This window comes from Lontra canadensis, unplaced genomic scaffold (assembly GCF_010015895.1).
Source record: "Lontra canadensis isolate GAN:19392208 unplaced genomic scaffold, GSC_riverotter_1.0 scaffold30, whole genome shotgun sequence".
NCBI lineage: Eukaryota > Metazoa > Chordata > Mammalia > Carnivora > Mustelidae > Lontra > Lontra canadensis.
The window spans coordinates 13,421,531-13,441,612 of record NW_022631024.1 but is presented as its reverse complement, the minus strand read 5'-3'; the positions used below and the strand labels follow the sequence as shown (position 1 = coordinate 13,441,612).

At 57.9% G+C, this 20,082-nt stretch overlaps 1 protein-coding gene across 1 annotated transcript in view; it reads left to right on the top strand.

The window, feature by feature from the left end:
* Positions 1-20,082, top strand: part of NIBAN2 (niban apoptosis regulator 2) — a 50,270-nt gene that overhangs the window by 17,458 nt on the left and 12,730 nt on the right. The window contains 2 exon segments of the mRNA XM_032865915.1: positions 13,689-13,819; positions 19,225-19,353. Coding sequence (XP_032721806.1) covers positions 13,689-13,819; positions 19,225-19,353 — 260 coding nt within the window.

The window sequence follows — 20,082 nt, the reverse complement described above, 5'->3', positions numbered from 1 at the left end:
TACAAGATATCAAGAGAAAACACACATGGTCTTGCCTTTGTGGAGGTCAAAGCACTTTCCCATCTAGCTTCTCCCTTAGCTTAAAAAAACTTTTTTTTTTTTAATTTAAGTAATCTCTGCACCAGTGTGAGCCTCAAACTCACGACCCTGTGATCAAGAGTCACATGCTCTTCTGACTGAGCCTGCCAGTCCCTTAGCTTTGTCCACCCTGTGAGGCTTCCTGTGGGAAGCGGAGGCTCAGACAAGGAATTCACCTACCTGCAGTGCCGCGGAGTGGAGGGGCTGGGGTTGCCTGAGGTTTAGTGGTGTGTGGTTTGTTGGGTATTTGCTTTCAGAATCTTCATTGATGTTTCTGTCGCTGCTTCCCCTTTCTGATTAGTTAACCTCTGAGGGATGAGGGCCCAGAAAGATGGGACCCCAAGCATGTCACTTTCCCATCCCCTGAGTGGCCCCCTGAGGGACCGAGCAGCTGTTGTTTGTTTCCCCTTTGCCGGTCCCCATTTCATGGCGTGGCACACATTACAGAACACTGCCATTTGCACAGGTGAACACACCATGGGACCCCTGAGCTTGTGAAAGACCCTACCCACCTGAACACATTTCCTGGCCGTCAACACTCGGGCAGATGGAACGTCTTTCCATTTGCTGTTATTGTTATTGATAATACAGGACCCTCTCTGTCAGGATCTATAGAGTTCCTCATTTCTTTGAATCCGTAGGATAATCTGGCCAGGTGGGTACTGCTGGTCCTCCCATTTTACACCCAAGGAAAGTACTAATAGTAATACTTGGAGAGTATTAGTCACATGCCCGAGGTCCTACAGCTGGTGAGTGGTGGAGTCAGTATTTAAATCAAGATCTGATTCTGGGAGCTTGACACCACTAAGTTCTGTGCAAGTACTCTTCTTGACATGGAAGGTATTCCTTAATATTTGTGGAATGGATTAATGCTTTCTCAAATACCTGAATTTATGTATTTCCTGTGTCTTCTGATTGGCACAACCTCACTGCCTGGCCCTCTCCCTTCACATGGTTTGCCTGTCTTCATGGCTTCCGTGCACCATTCCTTCTGGAAGTCTTCCCTGACCCTGCCAGCTGTGTTAGCTGTCCTTCCTCTGGGTTCCTGTAACTTCCCATGCTGTTCCCAGTTGAAGGTTTACCGTGCTCATTTTAGGTTTTGTGACTATATGTCTCCCTCGTTAGATGGCAGGGGGTTTGTCCAATTCCCTCTGCCCCGTGGTTGATAAATGAGGGTGACAGGAAACATTTCTTGGCTACCACAGTAGAGCCCCTGAGACCCTCACCTGACTTTGGCTCTGCTCCTAGCAGTCATTTCGGATGGCCCTGAGCCATCCAGCCATAGGGCTGATGAGTCCTGTCCTCAGCTCCTGCCTCTCGGAGGCCGATGGGGACGGGCTGGGTGGTGATGCTGACTCCCGGGGGGTCGTGGAGGAAGGACCCCATCAGGAAGCCCTGCCTGGCCATCTCAAGATGGTCCAGCTCCAGTCTGGGCACTGAGGGCAGTGTCGGTGGTGGGTTCTCAAACAGGTCAAGGACACGGCGTGCCATGTCAAGAGCGCCAGAGTCCTCAGTCGGGCCTTGGTGCCCTGCACGTTGGGCTGCGAGCAGGTGTGCGGTGAGGAACATCTGGGCTGGGGTGGTGTGTTGCCACCGCTGCCCTGAGGCCTGGGGGCAGTTTGGACAGGTGGCCAGGCCCCAGGTTCAAGGGCTCCAGTGGGTGTGGCGGGGATGAAAAGAAGGGAGTGGAGGTGGCGGAGGATGTTGCTGAGAAGGCCACAGGAATGGGTGAGTGGGTGTGAGGGGCCGGAGGTTAGAGCTCACAAAATCACCATCCTAGATCAGCTGCCTCTCTGCCCAGCCTGACGACAACTGTCAGAGAGAGAAGCCAAGTGTTCCAGCACACAGAGGGGAACACCGAGGCCCAGAGGCGAGGCGGCTAGAGCACAGAGCTCTGCATCTGTCTGGTTCCCAAGCCAGGGCTGTCCTGGGGCAGGAGGTTGGGGGGGTGGGTTTGAACAGGGCTGGCACAGTGGGAGGCGGCTGGCCTTCCTGCCGCCATCTTGGAGCTCTGGGGGTCCTCCAGGCTCCTCTGACCCTCCCTTTGATCCTTGTGTCCTGGTTCCGTGGACCTGGGGTGCAGCCTCAGCCATGGGCAGTGCAGGAGCCTGAGGCTTGCTCCCCTGCATGAAAGTGGTGGCCTCCGTGGCAGGCACAGCGCTGGGCCCCTGCCGTGGGCCCAGGGTGGCTGTGGGGAGGCCCCGTCCTGGCCTGACTGGTGCGGGGGCAAGGGCTTGGCCCCCTTCTCCACCCTCTGCAGCTTGGCGCTGTGTTCTTGGGTTCTGGGCTCCCGGAACAAGCCGCCAACGGCAGGCTGTGGGTGCAGCTGAGCAGGGAGGGAGGGCCTGGAGGGGATCAGAGGGCTTTTGTTTCCCTGTTTGTGTCAAGATGGGAATCGACTTCCTCCCACCGAGCTGCCCAAGGGATAAAGGAAAGGGCAGCCCCGGGTGGGCGGGCCTTCAGTCGGCCTTTTTTCCTTTCTGGCATTTCCCTGGGGCTCCCTCCAGCCACCTGCCTCCTCCTCAGGCCCTCCCGCCTCCCAGGACGCTCTTCCCCAGCAGACCTGGGTCACTGAGCCTTGGTTAAATATTTGTCAACTGAGAAGAGCTTTAAAGGCAGCTTGGGGAGAAATTCCACCGCCTTGCCCCAAAGTTGCCTTCACGATGTGGGGAGGGGGAGCTCCCCAGCCAGTCTCTGCCCTCCTCAGCCTCTTTCCCGGGCTTACCACCTGACCCTGGATGGCCTTCCCTCGGGCTTACCACCTGACCCTGGATGGCCTTCCCTCGGGGGGCGCCTTGCCCACTCAGCACTTGTCTGTCAGGCACGAGCTGGGGGCCGGGGAGACGGTGGGAACGAGGTCTCCGTGTGGGGAGCGGGGCGGAAGGAGCCTTTCACAGCAGTTGTGAGAGGTAGGGAGGGGGTGTGCGTGGTGGAGGCTGAGGGCCCTGGGCCTGTCTGGGGTTCTGAGGAGGTGACGTTCGAGCGTGGGGAGGAAGAACAGGAGATGGCCAGGCCGAGGGGGAGCTCTAAGAGAGCATTGAGGCTGGAGACCACAAGACCAGAGCTCTTTTTCTCATCTAGGCCTTAAACTCCCCTGACTTCCTTCTCTTCACGCTGCTATCACGAGGAGCTGGGCAACAGACAGGACTGTGGGGACCTCTTGTTGCTCCTTCCTCATGGTCCCAGTCTCAGTTTCCCCATTCGTCCAATGGAGAGCTTGGATTTCATCTCAGCAGGCCCTCCCCAGGTGCTGTGGCCTGTTGTAAGCATTCGTCACTGGCCATTAATAAGGGGACACTCTAGGGCAGAGGTTCTGTTGGTGCCAAAGGTTAAGATAAGAGCAGTTTACCTTTATACTGCTCACCCAGCCCTTTGACTATTAGCAACCAAAGCCAGCATCCCCCGAGGACCCCTTGTCACCAGTTGAGGGGTGTGTGTGTGAGGAAACAGTATGCCCATTTTCCAGATGAAGAAACTGAGGCCCAGAGAGACTGTTCTGAGCTCAGGGTTTGCTTCTTACTTCAAGTTTGGCCCCGGAACACACCTGCCTCCGTGAGAAATCCACATTTCTCTCCCAAAGCCGGTGCTGCACGGGGCGCTGGGGACAAAGAAACAAGGTGCCACGTCTGGGCGTGGCAGCTGCCAGGGGTGGGGAACGTCCTGGCAGAGAGACTCCACAGGTTTCTAAGCTCTTCCTCTGTTTCTGCACACTTCCAGGTGTCGGGACAGAGGAGCGGACACACTCTTTCTTACCTGTGTGACGTTGGACAAGTCACTTTCCCTCTCCGGGCTCATCTAGAAAACGGGTTTAAGACTAAATCTGAGTGGGCGCCTGGGTGGCTCAGTGGGTTAAGCGTCTGCATTCGGCTCAGGTCATGATCCCAGGGTCCTGGGTTTGAGCCCCGCAGCGGGCTCCCCGCTCAGTGGGGAGTCTGGAGAATAAATCCAGGTGAGGGTTAAATGCAGTAATGCAGATGGTGATGGTTAACATACATGGCAGCTGCCTCTGTGCCTGGCGGCGGGCTGGGGGCTACAGGCATTAGCTCAGGCCCCAGTTATTGTTATAATTATGTGCAAATGGGCCGCATAGGAGACGCCTGAGTGGGGCCTGGAAGGCTGCTTGAGACTGGACTGTGGCAGCGAGGCTCCTGCGGGGGGGGCAGGTGTAGGTGAAAGCATGGAGGTGGGGGCCTGACATAGGTAGGAAATGGCCTGGGTGGGTCCTGGGGAAGGAAGTGGGGCTCAGAACCTCATGGGTCCAGTGTAGCGTCTGTCTGCAGGCCGGGGTTTGCCAGGCCCCGTAGCAGGTGCCGAGAATGTGGTGATGGGTGAGCCACCCCCCGCCCACCCCGCCCCAGTCTCCCGGGGTATCAGCAGCCAGTGCTGTGCCTTACTGGCTGTGGGATGCTGGGTAGGTGGCTTCACTGTCCTGTGCTTTCTCCTCTCCTCCTCTGTCCCCTGGGGTGATAATAGCACACCCCTCTTCCCCCCAGGCCACCAGTCTGTTTTGATTTCCCACATGGAGTCCCTCACACGGAGCTGGCACGCCATCGGGTGATTATCACGATTGGGCCTTGGCATGCTGTGGGCTGCTGTATTTATAGGGACACGTTTTTCCTTCCTAATAACTGGCCCCAGGGAAAGGGTGGCCAGCAGAGGATCCCTTCAGGGCACCTGAGGCTGGCAGGGAGGGAACCTCGTGGGTGGCAGTCACCTTCCCAAGCAAAAAGGACAGCGTTGTGCATATCCTTATCCTCTCCTTCCTGGGACCTGAAGCCTCCCTTTCTGTGTGAGGGATCTCTGGGGTGTGTGGGGGGAGTTTTATTGCTCAACGAGGGTGGCTCTGGGCCGGGGGGCAGCGTGGCTGTGGATCGATGCCTCTGGTTTTTTGCTCTGAGCTTCCTGCTGTGTGCCGGACCCTGTCCCAGATGTGGTGGCTACTGTCCAGGGGAGTCTGACGGGGAACGGGCCTTTACCCACTGTGGGCTGTGGAAGTAAGTGGGGGCACCCACTGAGCCAGGGGCCTCTTAGGGGAAGGAGCGGTACAGTGGAAGGGCTGAGAAGTGGGCTTAGAGGAGGAGGTGGGAGTGTTTCTGACCTGGAGCACAGCCCACGTAGGACCCTGTGGCAAGGGAGAGCATGCAGGAGCCTCAGGGCCTCCTGAGGAGCTCAGTCTTTGTCCGGAAGGCAGTGGGAGCCATGGAAAGTTGTTGGGCAGAGCGGGTTCAGGGAGAGAGTTGTAATGAAAAGACCCTGTGATTCCTGTACGCGGGAGCTGAAGGAGCCAGGCGTGGAAGTGGGTAGAAGTTTGGAGGTGGGGGCAGGCACGGGGTGGGAGCGGCTTGGCTGGGGGGCAGTGACTAGTGACAGGGTCAGGGCTCAGCTGTATCAGCAGCCTCTTGACCAGCCCCAGGTCAACTAGGAAGTCCACGTCCCCCTGATGGCCTCGCCCTGGGGAGTAGGGCATGGCTGGGCTGGGAATCCTCTCAGGCCCAGAGTGGGGTCCCTGGGACCTGCTGCTGCTGTATAGGTGCTCTGAGCAAACTCTTTCTCTGACGGTTATCTGTGGGGTGACCCTGGGTGGGTCCCTTGCCCTCTCTGGCTGCTGTCTCCCTTCTGAACAAGGACTGGCTGGTGGGGTGGGGGAGGCTCAGCTGACTTAACCCCCTCTTGGCTCTGGCTCTGCGGGGTTCCGGCTGCTAATTCAGGCTCTTCTCATGGGCGGTCTGCCAGTCCCCCTCCTCTGCCAGCCAGCGGAGCCTGTCATTACCCCCTTCTCCTGACTTCCCCCCTGATTACAGGTCCTGAGCTGGAGCCATGTCAGCCTTTCCGACCGCGGCCACCCACAGGGCCTGTGTGGCCTGGAACCCCTGCTCCCGGAGGCTGGCAGGTTGGGGGGAAGGTGGATTTGTCCAGACTCTGGTTCTGTGGTAGAATCGGGCTGTTCTGGGTCCCTGTCATTGACAAGCTGTGTGTCTTCAGAGAAGTCACTTAACCTCTTTGAGGCTCAGCATCTTCCTCCGTGAAGTGGGGACAACACATGAAATGACACGTGCAAACACGGAGCACCCTGCTGGGTGTAGAGGTGCCGAATGTTTGGCTGCTACCAGGATGTGTTTGTAGTGATAGCAGGGGGGCTGAGTAGGAGAGCCCTGGGCTAGGCCCTGGGGACCCAGCGCCCCGACCCAGCTCTGTGGAGACATGCTGTGTGACCGTAGGAGAGTGTTGCCACCTCTCTGGACTGCCCACTGCCCCTGTTCTCCTAGGTGGATGATGGAGATGGTGGTACTTTGGATGACTGTGTGACCCAGGGAAACTTGAGTCCCTGGCTGTCTCCTCCTCCGCCCCCACCGGGGGCCTTCTCCCCAGAGCACTGGGAACCAGGTAGGCAGGTTCTGGACTGGCCCCGCCCTGTAGGGTGCTGCCTGCCTGGTTTCAGTCGGCAAATCTCTTTCAGCTTTGAAACCGGGCAGGGCCTCTGGGGGAGGTGTGTCCCTGGGGCCCTGCTGGAGGGACCGGATGAGCCAGGAGCAGGTCGGGCACGTTGCCCTCAGCTGGGGCCAAACCAGGGCTGGGCCCAGTATGAAGCCCCCATGGTTGGCATGAGGCTGACACGATCTCAGTTGGAGATCGCCTCCATGGTTGGTGTGGAGGGGGTCCCGGGCCTGGGTTCAGATCCCGCATCCGCTGCTCCCTAGATGGAGGACTTGGCAGGGGTCCTGGCTCTTCTCGTCTGAAATGTTCCACCGGTCGGGATGCCACCTGCCCCAGGGCCGAGTCATGGATGAAGGGGATGATCTTGGCTCTGGGGCAGCCCTGTGCGCCTTTCTGTCCTCCTCAGCTCCATGAGCCCCTTTTCCTCTGTGAGCCTCAGTTTTGCCATCTGCACAGTGGGCCAAATCTCCCAGACCCCCTAGAATCTGCAGGAGACGGAAGGCTACCCTGGGGCCTCCCACAGTCTCGCCCAGTCCCCGCTTTCTGAGTGCAGGAAGCAGCGTGACCCTTAATGTTGTCTCTTTGGAAAATCAGAGATTAACGTCCTTCCGGTTGCCGTGGCTACTCTTGGTGCCGGTCCTGGGGCCGGGCCAGGCCAGGGGTCGCTCAGCTGGGCCACGGGGGTTTCAAAGGCGCCTCCTTGAATTACAGGAACTCGGACAAGAGGTACTCTGTAGGAGCCCCTATTAGCAACGTGCTTCCTCTTCGCCAGGGTCAAGTGCTGTATGCCCATTAGCTCATTGATCTTGATCTTCTTATAACCTGGTCAGGCCGATACTGTTGTGCCATTTTACAGAGCGGGAAACAGAGGCTCAGAGAGAGGAAGTGCCTTGGCCAAGGCCACACAACTAGTAGGTGGCGGAGCCAGCATTGGGACCCAGAGCCCACGTGCCCAGTAGAGATGGTGCCTTGTACCTAGGTAGCATTGATGCTGAGTCCTGCCCCTGCCCCCCAACTTCTCTCCCAGTCCCTCTGTCCAGCCTGAGAGGCCTGTGGTCAGCTCCCACTCAGAGCTGACTCACCAGCAGCTCAGAGGAGATGCTGAGGCCAGCATCCTGGTCAGCTCCTGGGGCCAGGGCAACACTGATTAGATCATCATTGAGATTTTGAATCAGCTGAGCCAACAGGGACCCACCCACCCATTTTACAGTACAATTAAGGCCCAGAGGAGATGGGACAGGTAAGGATCCAGTAGGTGTGAAGGCTCCCCACCAGCGCTCACCAGATGGGGGCTGGAGACCCCAGGCTTCAATCTTGGCTCTGACAGTCGTCAACTGTGTGACCTTGGGAAAGTCACTTTGCCTCTCTGAACCTCAGTTTCTTCATCTGTAAAATGGGGATAGTAAAGTGTGCTTCGCCTTCCTCTTGGGAATAGGCAAAGACCCCAGAAGAAAGTTCAAGGCAGGGCTTTGGAAATTGTTTTGTGGTGCTATGTGGGAGGCTGTTGGATGAGGAAGCTTTATGGGGTGGGGGCTTTGTACAGGCTTTGAAACCTACCTCTTTCCCCTTCTGGGCTGTGCATCTCTGAATAGGTCACCAGATCTCTCTGAGCCTCAATTTCCTTATCTGTAAAGTGGGGTAGCAGTATCTGTTAGGGTTCAGTGGGCTGTTGAACATAGGTAAGGTTTTAGTGATAGGCATACCTGGTAGACTGGGGGCAGAGTTAGGAGGCCTCGATGGTAAGGGGTACCTACTGGGTCACTCTTGATGGTCCCAAAAGGGGCAGCCCTTGGAGACAGGGTTCCAGTTATCTTGGGGCAGAGTCATGCTAAGATCCATAGAGATACAGATGCAAGATCCTGTATTCCATTAGCTGGCTGCAAGGCTTCCCCCAAAACAAGCCCCGTGAGAGTGTGTGTGCGTGCATGGCCCCTGAGTCCTGAGCCAGGTGGAGCCCGCTACCCTCATACCACCATCTTGATGGGGAGATGGGGGTGCCGGGGAGGGAGCGGCGGCCCCCTGAGGTCCCAGAGCCCAGCGGTGTCTGGGTGCGGATTGGGACACTCAGGTCCACTCCCAGAATTCACGGGCGGCCTTCTTGGGCTAAAGAGTGAATCAGGACCCCACAGGTGGGTGCTTCCCATGGCGACCCCATGGCGATGCTCAGTAGGTTTTTGTTGACCCACAAGTGGAGTGACTTTTCTTGAGCAGTTCATCGTTCCAAGCTCTGGCTTATACACCTGAGAAGAGGAGGTTTTTATTCAGCTCTGGGGCCCATTTGAAGAATCCAAGCGTGTGCACAGGGCCCTGAGTCTGAGGAGGGTGAGCTTACTGCCAAATTCTGCAGGATATGCTGGCAGAGGGGCGCGGGGAGGGGGACAGTGATGCACCCTGGGCGGAAGCTGAGGCCGAGGGTTTTGCCAGGGGAGCCTGTCCAAGGTCAGGTGGGAAGCGGGGTTCCTGTGTGCATCTCGCACACGCCTGGCCTGGCTTTCCCACCCCCTTACCTTCACCTGAGCCCCTGCTTCCTCCTGGTGGGCTCTCCATTTGTCTGGCCTGTCAGCTGAAGATATACCTATCATTGTCATTATTTTGTGATTCTTGTCCTGGTTCTTTAAAAAAAAAAAAAAAAAGTCCTGGATTTTTTTCAAGTTATAAAAATTATATCTGCTAATAAAAATTTCAGTCTCTTTACCATTGTTGTGATAAGCCGAGCACTATTGTGGTTAATAGTAACATCCTAGTGAAGCTTAGGGACGTCCTGAGCCCAGCCCCGTCACATTGCCCATCTCACAGCACCTGCTTGTGCCAGGCCCACCCTCCTGGGGTTTGCAGTTGATCCTCAGACGAAGCTTCCCTTCCCCACTTGAGACTCTGAGAGGGCCAGGTGGCTTTGGGGCTGGGGGCCGACAGAGTGGGAACTCATGCCCCCACCCTGCTCCATGCCAGCATCTCTGTAGCTCCCAGCCATCCCTGGGCCCTGGACCCCCGGGGTCGGCCCTGCCTCGGGATGGAGCCACAGCCAGCTTCCTGCTGGACCTCTGTGGGGCCCGTGGTCAGAACCGGGAGTGGGCGGGAGTCAGCAGGCTGTGGGTTGAACCCTGACCGCCTCAGTCTGGATGTGTGACCTCCAGTGAGCCCCTCCTACTCTGTGGCTCAGTGTGCCTTTTGGGGTGGTGAGCTTTGGTCTCAGTGGCCCTAAATCCATGGCATGTGGTGTCTTTAGAAGCCATGAAATGAGACAGAAGAGGTGGTATGGGCAGGTGTGGAGGAGAGAGGGGCCCCCGGGGCCTGGGGGACCATCCATAGACACCCAGGCAGGGACACTGCAGTGGGGATTTTAACTGTAAAAATCCCTGGGCAGCTCCAGTGAGACAGCCGCTGTGGGGTGGCAAGAAGAACTGGGGTGCTGAGCGATGTTGACAGGAAGGGGGCTTCCCGGGCCCTGATCTCAGAGCTCTGCAGGTGGGAGAAGCCAGGGCTGTGGTTCCCATCCAGGTTCTCCTCCAGCAGGGTCAGCCACACAGGCCGCTGGGGACACAGTTCAGGGCTTCTCCCCAATGAGCCCTTTATCCCTGCACCCCCTCCCTCAGTGTGCCTCTCTGAGGTCTTTCCAGCCCCCAATCCTAGGCCCCCTATGGTGCCGCAGGCCTCATCCTCTGTCTTCCTGTGGCACTTCCTTTGTACCAAGCACAAGGCAGTTCCTTCCAAGCTGTCTTAGGACATCCCTCAAGAATGTGCCCAGTGCGACCCTTGCCAAGAAGCCATCCTGCGGCCCTGCTCCCTTCCGGTCACCCCCCCCGCCGCCACCCCCCAGTCTTCCCTCTCTAGCCCTCCCTTGGCCGAACTTGGGCCGAGTGCACCCAGTTTCCTGGCACTGCTTGGGACCCTCCTTGAGTCCTTACTCCCTTGAGGAATGATGTCCCCGACCCCTGGCCTGACGGCCTCCCCAGCCCTGCGGGGCCTGGCAAAGAGGGGACATTTAGTAACGGGCAAGTAGACATCCCCCTTGCTCAGCACCTGCCTGTGACAGGCCACAAGAGGGGGGCAGAGGGCATCTAGCGGTGCGCAGAAGGGTGCTGGGGCCACCTTCTGTGGTGTGCAGTCAGTCCTTAGATACGAGCCTCCCGATCTGTTAGGCTCCGAGTTGGGAGAGCAAGTTTGGGTAGAGACCCTGCTCTATGATCTATTTGGTTCTGAAATTTCAGGTAGCAAAGGGTTCATCGGAAAACAGATCCCGATCTATATCGTGCTCGAGTTTGGATAGTGAGGCATGCCTGTCATTGCAGTCGGGTGAAGCGGGGGTCAGGGCTGCTGCCGTCTGTTTGGGGGTGCAGGGTGCTTTTTTTCCTGTTTTCTGTCCGTTTCAGCCCGTACCCTCTCACTTCTCCCCACTCTGCCTGGGGACTCCCACCCCCACACCCTGGCCCGCCAGTCCTTGTGCCCTCCACTCCTGGACCCTGGTCCCATAGTCTCACTTGGATAACTTGCCCGCACCCCATTGGGAGGGCTACAGGGGACTTTCTCCTCCGCCCCCCGCTACCCAACCTGGTCCTTCTCAGCCCAGACACTTCAAGCCTGTCAGCTTTGTCTTTGCCTCCTCCCCAGCTTCCTCTCCAACCTATAGCCCACCCCCTGCCCGGGGGTCTTGGTGCACCTGATGGGATAATGGGATGTTACCTTGCCCTTCCCCTCCTCCTCCCCAGTCTAGCCCTGTGGCCTTCTAAACCTAGCCACCCACTGCTTGGATCCAGTATCTGGGTTTTGCTGAGCTACGGCTTAGGCAGACCTGGGTTCAAGTTCTGATCCAGGACAGCAGCTTCCTCCTGGGTGTGGCTTCTCAAGGGTTAGGGTAGATTGTGGCGCTTCTGGAAACCATGCTCTGAGGCTGGGCGTACTAGGGGCTGGTCAGGCCTCCCAGAGCTATGGCTGAAGGACCCTCGAGATCCTTCATGGTGGAAGAGTCTCCCATTGGGTGTCTGGCTGCTTGTGGCGGAGTCGGGACAGAGCCCTGGGCTGAGGCTGCCTGGCCTGGTGGCTGAGACCTTGGCTCTCCCGTCCTGGGTCTGCAAGCCGCGTAGGCACTAAAATGAGAAAATGATAATATGCCTCCTTAGGGATGTCATGAATATTCTTTGGGATCCTGCCTGCAGGACTTATCCACCTGCCCGCTCAGGTTAACGCCCAGGAGGGGTAGCCACAATGATGGGAATGATGATGGGGTTTATCAGTATTATTGTCTCCCACCATCCCATCTTCTCTCTTGGGCTCCCCTCCGATTTCTTACCCCTTCTTGCCGGCTCCCCCCGCCCCTCCCAGTCCTGCCTCATCATTTTTCAAAACAATTTCCGTGGTCGTTGTGAGAGTTCTGCTTGTTTATGGTTTTTAAAAAATAGTCATTCAAAGCAGATTCCTCATTTGTTCCCCCCCCCATATTGGAATCTGGACAGCCATGACCTCATTCCGGGAAAGGGGACCACAGGCAGGGTCTGTGGAGTGTGGGGGAAGGGGGTCCTTGGTGGGCTGAGCTCTTCCAGAGGGAGTAGAGGGGTTGAGCCTGCCTGAGACCCTGGATGGGGATGTGGCCACATGCTTTCAGCCCTCCTCTCCGGTCACCACCTCCTAGCGGGGCCCCTTGACTGCACCCCAGCTTCACCACCCACTGTCTATGTGACCTTGAGCCTGTGACTTCTTAACCTCTCTGGGTCTCAGTGCTTCTTCGGGGTCTTCTCGAAAATGGGAATCACACCAGTCCCACCGCATAGGGAGGGCTCTTGAGAAGATCAGACGAGATGCTGTCTGAGCTGGGTGGCTCTTGGGAAGCAGAGACCAGCCATAGGAGGGACGGTGTCTCATCAGCCCCTTCTTTGAGAAAGGACCAGGTCTTCCAACCTGGAATCCCAAGACTGGGGGTGGGCGGCTGTCCACCACGGAGTCTAGTCTTCTTAGTGTGCAGGGAACTGAGGCCCAGGAAGGGGAGCCTTGGGGTGAGCTGGCACGACCCTGAAGCTGGGACTGGAGCAGCAGCTTCTCGGGACGAGGAATTCTCTCCAAGGAGAGGGCCTCCTTGTCATGGGTCATCGCCCTCCCTGGGCCTCAGTTTCTTCATCTGTAAATAGGGTTGCCCAGCAGTGCCAGCCCTGAGTGTCTGGTGTGTGCTGGGCGAGCCCTGGAGGCCACAGGAGTCACCTTCTCTGTTCTCTGTTCAGAAACTGTTTTGGCAGCAGAGAAGCAAATGGCCCGTGGAAGCAAAAAGGTGGTTAACTTGGGGGAGGAGTTAATTTTAGAACGTTTATTTATTTTTTGAATCGTGGAAGGAATCACGGTTGTAAAATAATTCAAATTCTGTAAAAGTGAAGAAAGAAGAACATGCAATCCACTCGGCCCTCCCATATCCCACAGCCAGGGGTCCCACGCAGAACAGTTGGGGCATGCTGCCTTCTGGGACATTTTCCTCCATGTCCAGGCATAAATAACTTTGAGGCACAAACAGGAGTGATTTTAAATGAGGTAACAGCACGTGGTTCTGTAACTCACTTTTCTCGACGTGGCCAGGTGTGGGCACCTTCGCACTGGTGGTACCCATCAGTCCCACCCGCTTCCTGTCCCAGGTGCACAGGTAATGGTGGGAACCGGTGTCTGTGCACGCGCACCTGGCTCGCGTCTGCTGATCGCCTGTGTGAGTATATACACCTGCTCCCCGGTGAGGTGTTCCGTGGAAAATTCCTTGAGGAGTGAGCGTGGCATCTGGGGCCCCACATGAGCCCTTAGAATTTGCATGTGCCTCCACCGGTCGCCCTCCAGAAAGGGCCTCCCGATTTCCAGCACCCCGGGCTCCGAGTTAAGGTGTCTATTCCCCCACACCCTGACTGGTCTCTGCCTGCGGCCTCCTGGTGGCTGAGAAGCCCAGGCTGACAGGCTCACTCGTCTGTCGGTTTCTCGTGTTTTCTCTGTCACCGTCATCGGCCGGTTTCCCGTCGGAAGGGCCACCCCCTGTGCGCAGGGGATGCAGCAGCGCTCTGGCCTGGAAGGAGGGGCAGGTGAAAGGAGAGAGCTTGGGCCAGGGGTTTCACCAGCCGGCGGTACCGAGCTTGGCCGATGCCCCTCCTTGGGGCATGGCTGCTGCTCGCGGTAACTGTGCCGACCTCACAGTCCTCTTTGTTCTTCCCTTTCAGAGAGAACTGGGAAGATCCTGACGGAGTTCCTCCGCTTTTATGAGGACCAGTATGGCGTGGCCCTGTTCAACAGCATGCGCCACGAGATCGAGGGCACGGGGCTGCCGCAGGCCCAGCTGCTCTGGCGCAAGGTGAGAGGTGCTGAGCCGGGGGGCGGGGCGGGCCCCCACATGGCCTGGGCGAGTGGCTTCCTGTTCCCGGGCCTCAGTTTACCGTTGTTGCCTCCATGGTCTCTAGGGGCCCCACCTAGCGTCTGTTTTGGTTTGTTTTTAAGATTTTATTTATTTGAGTACCAGAGTGAGCAAGCACGAGCAGGGCAGGAGGAGGGCAGAGCGAGAGGGAGAAGCAGACTCCCGGCTGGGCAGGGAGCCCAATGTGGGGCTCTATCCCAGGACCCCGGAATCAGGACCTGGGCTGAAGGCAGATGCTTCACCAACTGAGCCGCCTGGGTGCCCCCCACCCAGCTTCTGAAGGGTCAGATAACCCAGTGGTCTTGCCAAGACCCCTTCATTAGGCGTGGGGACTCCCTGCCAGCTCTGCCCCTCCGTTGGTGGAGCTGGGGCTCTGGAATCATCTTGACAGGCCTGGGTTCAAGCCTACTCCCCGCCCCCCACTTTTCTTTTTCTTTTTTTAATATATTTTTAAATTTTATTTATTTGATAGAGATTACAAGTAGGCAGAGAGGCAGGCAGAGAGAGAGGAAGGGAAGCAGGCTCCCCGCTGAGCAGAGAGCCTGATGTGGGGCTCGATCCCAGGACCCCAGGATCATGACCTGAGCCGAAGGCAGAGGCTTTAATCCACTGAGCCACCCAGGCGCCCCCCCCACTTTTTTTTCCAAAGATTTATTTGTTCGAGAGAGAGATTGTGGACACATGTGCCTGTGAGAGCGGCAGGAGGGACAGGGAGAGATTGAATCCTCAAGCAGACAGCAGAGCCTGATGCGGGGCTCGATACAGGGATGCTAAGATCACGACCTGAACCAAACTCAAGATGGTTAGATGCTTAACCGTCTGAGCCACCCAGGCGCCACTGGCCACTCCTCTTTAAGGCTTAATGCCCGTGAGCAAATGACCTGCCCTCGTGGATCTTAGTTTACTCATCTGTGAAATGGGGTGAGACACCTGCGCAGAGAGTTGTAAGGGTGAAAGAATTAGTCGGCCAGGCGCCTGGAGCAGGGGAGGTGCTCGGTGGGCGCTGTCTCATAGTGTCAGCATCACCAGCCGTGTCATTAGCCTGTCATTAGCAGGATTGTGTTTGCCCAGTAAATATTTGTTGTGGGACTGGAAGCTGTGTGACTGCAGCCCACGGGTCAGCACAGACTGAAGGAGGCACACAAGGCCTCCTGGGAAGGGGCCCGGCAGAGACTGGCCTCCGAGTGGGGCCAGGGGTGGGACTGGTGGAAAGGAGGTGAGGGAACGTTGGAACACACCGGTCATGAGTGCCCAGCTGGAAGCCAGCGGCCCTAGGCCTGAGCCTATGGGGTGAGCCTCTGGGCCATGGGACCTGGGTCAGTGCTCCCCCAAACCCTTGCTCCTCTGGGGTGGTACGGGGGGCTCTGAGTCAGCCCAGGGACGATCTAGGGCATACCTGTTCAGTGACCTTCACCACCTACCCCCCCAACCCCCGCCCGTACAGCCCAGGGGTGGCAGAGGGAAGGGTGACAAAGAGGAAGGGTGCCCGCCCCACCTCTTTTGCAGGTGGCCTGCCCCGGAGTGGCCCAGCAGCAGCCCAGAGGCTACTTGCTCCTGGCTGGTGGCCCGGGGACAGAGTGTCCGCCCACCAGCTTCCCTCTGGGGGATTGGACCGGCTGAGCCAATCCCTTACCGGGGCTCCAAACCAGGTCAGCCAGGCCAGCTCAGTGGGGCCGCTCCAGTCCTTTGTGGCTGAATTCCGTGCTTGGTGGGCTCCAAAGCTGCCCTGGGCCACCTCATCGCACCTCCCCACCCAGTCCTGTGGGCTTCCTCCCAGCTGCCCGGGTCAGCCTGTTTTCGGGCTTCCCGGGCAGGGGAAGGACTGTAGGGGAAGGAAGGAGGCCGGAACGCTGTGGTCTGGGGGAGGAAAACTCAGGGGTTCGGGCCCAGAGCTTCTTGGTAGCTGCTGGCTTGGGCAGTTGAGTCAACCATCAGGGCTTGGTCTCCTGACCTGACAGGTGGGCACCTCCTTCGGGGGGCTGTGGAGACGACTCCCGAGAGAATGAGGGGAGCAGGTGGGGTTAGTAAGACACACAAGTCCCGAGTTGCCGGGTAACCTCCAGCCCACCACCTCACCTTCCTGAGCCTTAGTTTCTCTGCATGTGAATGGACACCCAGAACCGCTTTCATGGGCCAGAGGTGGGAGAGCAGCCTAGGGACGGGGTGGGGATGTCCTGGGGCCTCCGGATGGGGTTCAGATTATGTGGAAAGGGACCAGTCTGGGGGTCGCAGAGGTGTTACAGCAGAAGAGCCTCCGAAGGCCCCAGACTTGGAAGGGTTGGGATTCTTTCCTTCTTGTCCCCACCCTCCCCCAAACCCAAGTAGTGGAAAATGTGTCCTGTTATCCTGAGACCAAAGGGGCTGGAGCTGGCTTTTGGCACGTGTTACCCTTTGGTGTCTTTTCAGTGGGAGGGACAGCTGGAGGCATCACCTGAGGAGAGACAGGTGGGCCCATGGTCAGGACCACACACGGAGCCAGGCAGGTGCAGAGGCCGCGCTGGTCCCACAGACACTCAGGAGACAGTAAACCGTCACTTACATAAAATGGTGCCACAAAGGAGAGGACAGAGTGAACTCAGCCTGGGGCAGGGTGGCGGTCCCACCAGGGCCTCTTGGGAGGGGGTCGTCTCCGCTGAGGACCTGCCAGGAGGAGAGACCATCAGGCTGCGAGAGCGGCGTGTAGAGCTGGGCCGGCCTTTCAGTGGGTCGCCCAGGGTGGTGGAGGCAGTATTCGAGCCAGGTTCGATTCCTGCCGGGGGTGGAGGGCAGGCCGGGGCTACGCGCCTGAGCCTTGGAGCATCATGGGACCCTTTATGTCTGGTCCCTTGGTGTCGTGGCCCCCTCCCCATCCTGTGGCAATAGAGAGCCGAGATGTGGCCCGCACTGGCTGTCTGGCACATGCCCTCTTGTGTGGTGTCCCAGACAGCCGGGGTCCCAGTCACCCGAGTGAGTGGTGGTGTCTGATGGCGCGAGGCTTGAGAGTCACCGCCTGGGGGACGTCTGTGGTAATGCTTTAGTGCCCGTTGTAGGAAAGCCACAGTGACATGTCAGTAAGAGGAGTAAAAGGAAACCATCCCCAACCCCCAAAAAGCAGGGATTTTTGGTCCCATTTTGCCCCTTAGGAAACTGGCCATTGTGATAAATCAGGCTAATATCATAATAGAAATACGAATGTTAATGGTCATCATAATGTCAGTTGTTTTTATTAGAAATGATAATAGAGTAGCAGTAGTAATAGTAAAAAACCAGAAATCCTGTTAAAATTAGCAGCTGGGCTGTGTGGGTACCGCTCATCCAGCGGGCGGGACATCGCCCTGAGGGATTCTACTTCTGTCCACACCCACGATGTGGACACGGAGACTCAGAGAGGTGGAGCCGCTTGTCCAGACTCCCGCGGCGTGGGCGGTGGGGCTGGGGCTGGAATCCGGACCCGGACCGTGGGAACCGGGGTCGCCATTCGCCTCCCCCCCATCCCCCCGAAGATCCCCAGCGCGGCGTTGGAGAACTTGGCAGTGTCCAAAATATTTTGCCTGGACTGGCAGGTTCCGTTTCATTTCCTACAGGCCTTCCAATGGAAACATGACTCCGCCATTTGAAAGTCTTAAAAATAAAACCCAAACCTGCAAGCAACCGCCCATTATGGGCTGCCCCTGGATCTGGGGGTGGACTCTGGTGGGGTGGGGGGGCTGGGCTGCCCCTGAGGCGGGGATCCTGCCCTGAGCTGGGAGGAGGACCAAATGGGGTGGGTGGGGGGCCCCTGGGTGGGGGGAGCGAGGGATCTCACCAGGGTGTCAGGAGAGCTGTCTGCTCTTTCTTTCCAGAAAAGACAGGGATTTGAGAGCTGGGTTTCAAAGGAGGCCCCTGTCTAAATATAGCCAACTGAGGAGAGCTTTGTGGCTGGGCAAAGCCCACTTGTATGCAGTAGAGTGGCGGTGTGGGGAGGGGTGGTGGGGGGACCATTTTCTTTTCCTGTAAATATTTTTATCCCCGGGTAGGAAGCAGTCCCGGGGTACTATTGTTTGAGTACAATGGGCCCTCATTTTCCAAGAGTGTTTTGGCATTTCCCCTTGAAGAGTGGGGAGGTTGCTGGGGAGAAGGGGGCCCCTGTGAAGACACAGGCCTTGGGGGCGGGAGGCTTGGGACCAAGGCTCCCACCTGACTCCAGCTAAGGGGGCAGAAGTGGAGCGGGGAAGCTGGGGAGGGTCAGGCACTGTTAATATTAATACTTTCTGCCGTTATTAATCGGATGCGTTTTTATTTTTGCAAGAGGCTCCATATTTTCTGGAGAACAGCTAGAACTTCTTGAAACTCCGGGAGTAAGCCTGCCCCCTGTGGCCTCTGTATCTCCCTTTCCTGAAACTTCCCGGTGAGGGTTTTCTCAGGAAACACGTTCTCCGCTCTCAGGCACGGCCACCCCTCCTCTTCCCCAAGTAAGTCAGCTTGTGGAGCCAGGAGACTGACACAGTCTCAGGAGTCCCAGCGCAGTCACGGGGGCTGGGACTGTGAGCCGAGCAGACCTCCTGTCAGCGCGTGCGATCCTGCACACGACATCTCACGGAATCCTCGAGACACTGGGCTGAAGTCACTGCTGTCCCCGTCCTCATGTCACAGATGAGGACACCGGGGCTCAGACAGCTGATGTGACAGGCCCGAAATCACACTGAGTCAGAGGGGGAGTCCAAGCTAGGGCTTTGCAAGGAAGGTCTGGGTGTTTCTGCCGCCCACATTGGTCATCCTGTCTGCCAGGATGCTGGTCCAGCATTGAACCCTCCAAACTCAGGTCCGCTCCAACCCCACCTGAATCCACGGAGCTCATCTTTTTAGCTGTCAGAGCGAGGGAGGCTCTCCACAGCCACCTTGGCCAAATTTTTGTTACCCTGAGAGGAAACTGAGGCGAGAGCAGGAAAGAGACTTTAGCAGGCACCGGAGCCTTCACTCTACTGGCCTGTGGGCATTTCCCATCGGGCTGGTGCCACTGCGCCGCCGTGGTGGGTGGATGAGGAAGCAGTCTGCCGTGGGCTCCAGGGACCCGCCCCAAGGTTCTAGGGCCAGGATAGAGGGGGAGACCTTGGTCCTGGCTGGGCCCCGAATGCTGGTGCCTGGCCCAGGTTCGAGTCCTGGCATCACGGTGCTCTGGCTGGACCTCGGGGAAGCCCCTTTGCCCTGAGCCTCACTCTGCTCTTTGGCCACGTGGCTAAGATGCAGCCCTGCCTCAGAGGAGGACTCGGGGAGATCGGGATGAGGGATGTGCTCAGCAGCACCCCCCCCCTTCTTGGGGGAGCCCCACTGGCCAACTGGGCTGTGGGGGAGCCGGGCCTCACTCCGCACCCCACCCCCACCTGCAGGTGCCGTTGGATGAGCGCATCATCTTCTCGGGGAACCTCTTCCAGTACCAGGAGGACAACAAGAAGTGGAGGAACCGCTTCAGTCTCGTGCCTCACAACTACGGGCTGGTGCTCTATGAGAACAAAGTGGTGAGCCCCATCACCCCCCCAACCACACCCCTGCTCTGCTCCTCCTCTGCAGCCCCCATGCCCAGCCTGCTTGTTCTGCTGGCTTCCTCTAAACAGCCCAGCCCTGGGGCTCCCCTTTCACTTTGCCTCCCCCTGGAAGCAACTCGCCACTAGTTCCTACCCACCTCAGATTCTTTTCCAGTCCCTCCAGTGCCAGGGCCGGAGCTTCTCCCCTCCACCCCCACCCCTCCCAGCCTCCTTCCTGGCTGGGCTTCCTGCAGCTTTCCAGCTGCTCCCATCCTTGCTCTTCCATGGTCACAACCGACTGCTGACACAGGAGTCTGGCCATTCCCTTCCCCCACTTACCCCAGGGTGGTGATCCCATCTTTTTCCTTCCTGATTCCTCTGCTGCGCCCGCCCCCCCAGCCCCGCGGCCCCCTGCTGCCTGATGGGGAAGTGTCCTTCCTGCCCATTATTCCTTATCTTTGCCCTGGGCCCTTGGGGAAGCTCCCCTGGCTGAGCCACATACCCAGTTTCTTCTCCCAGACATTTCCCCAGAGTAGCAAAGGACAGGCCTGAGTGTCCTCTGTTCAAGGAAAATCGGGGTTAAAGAAACAGAAACAGGGTCGGGAGCCGACTGATGGCCCCTGGCAGGGGTCCTCAAGCTGGTGCCACCTGGAGGGTATATGGCACAAGCTGGGCCTACCCAGTTTGATGGAGGTCTGAGCAGGGCTGATAGTTTGTACTTCT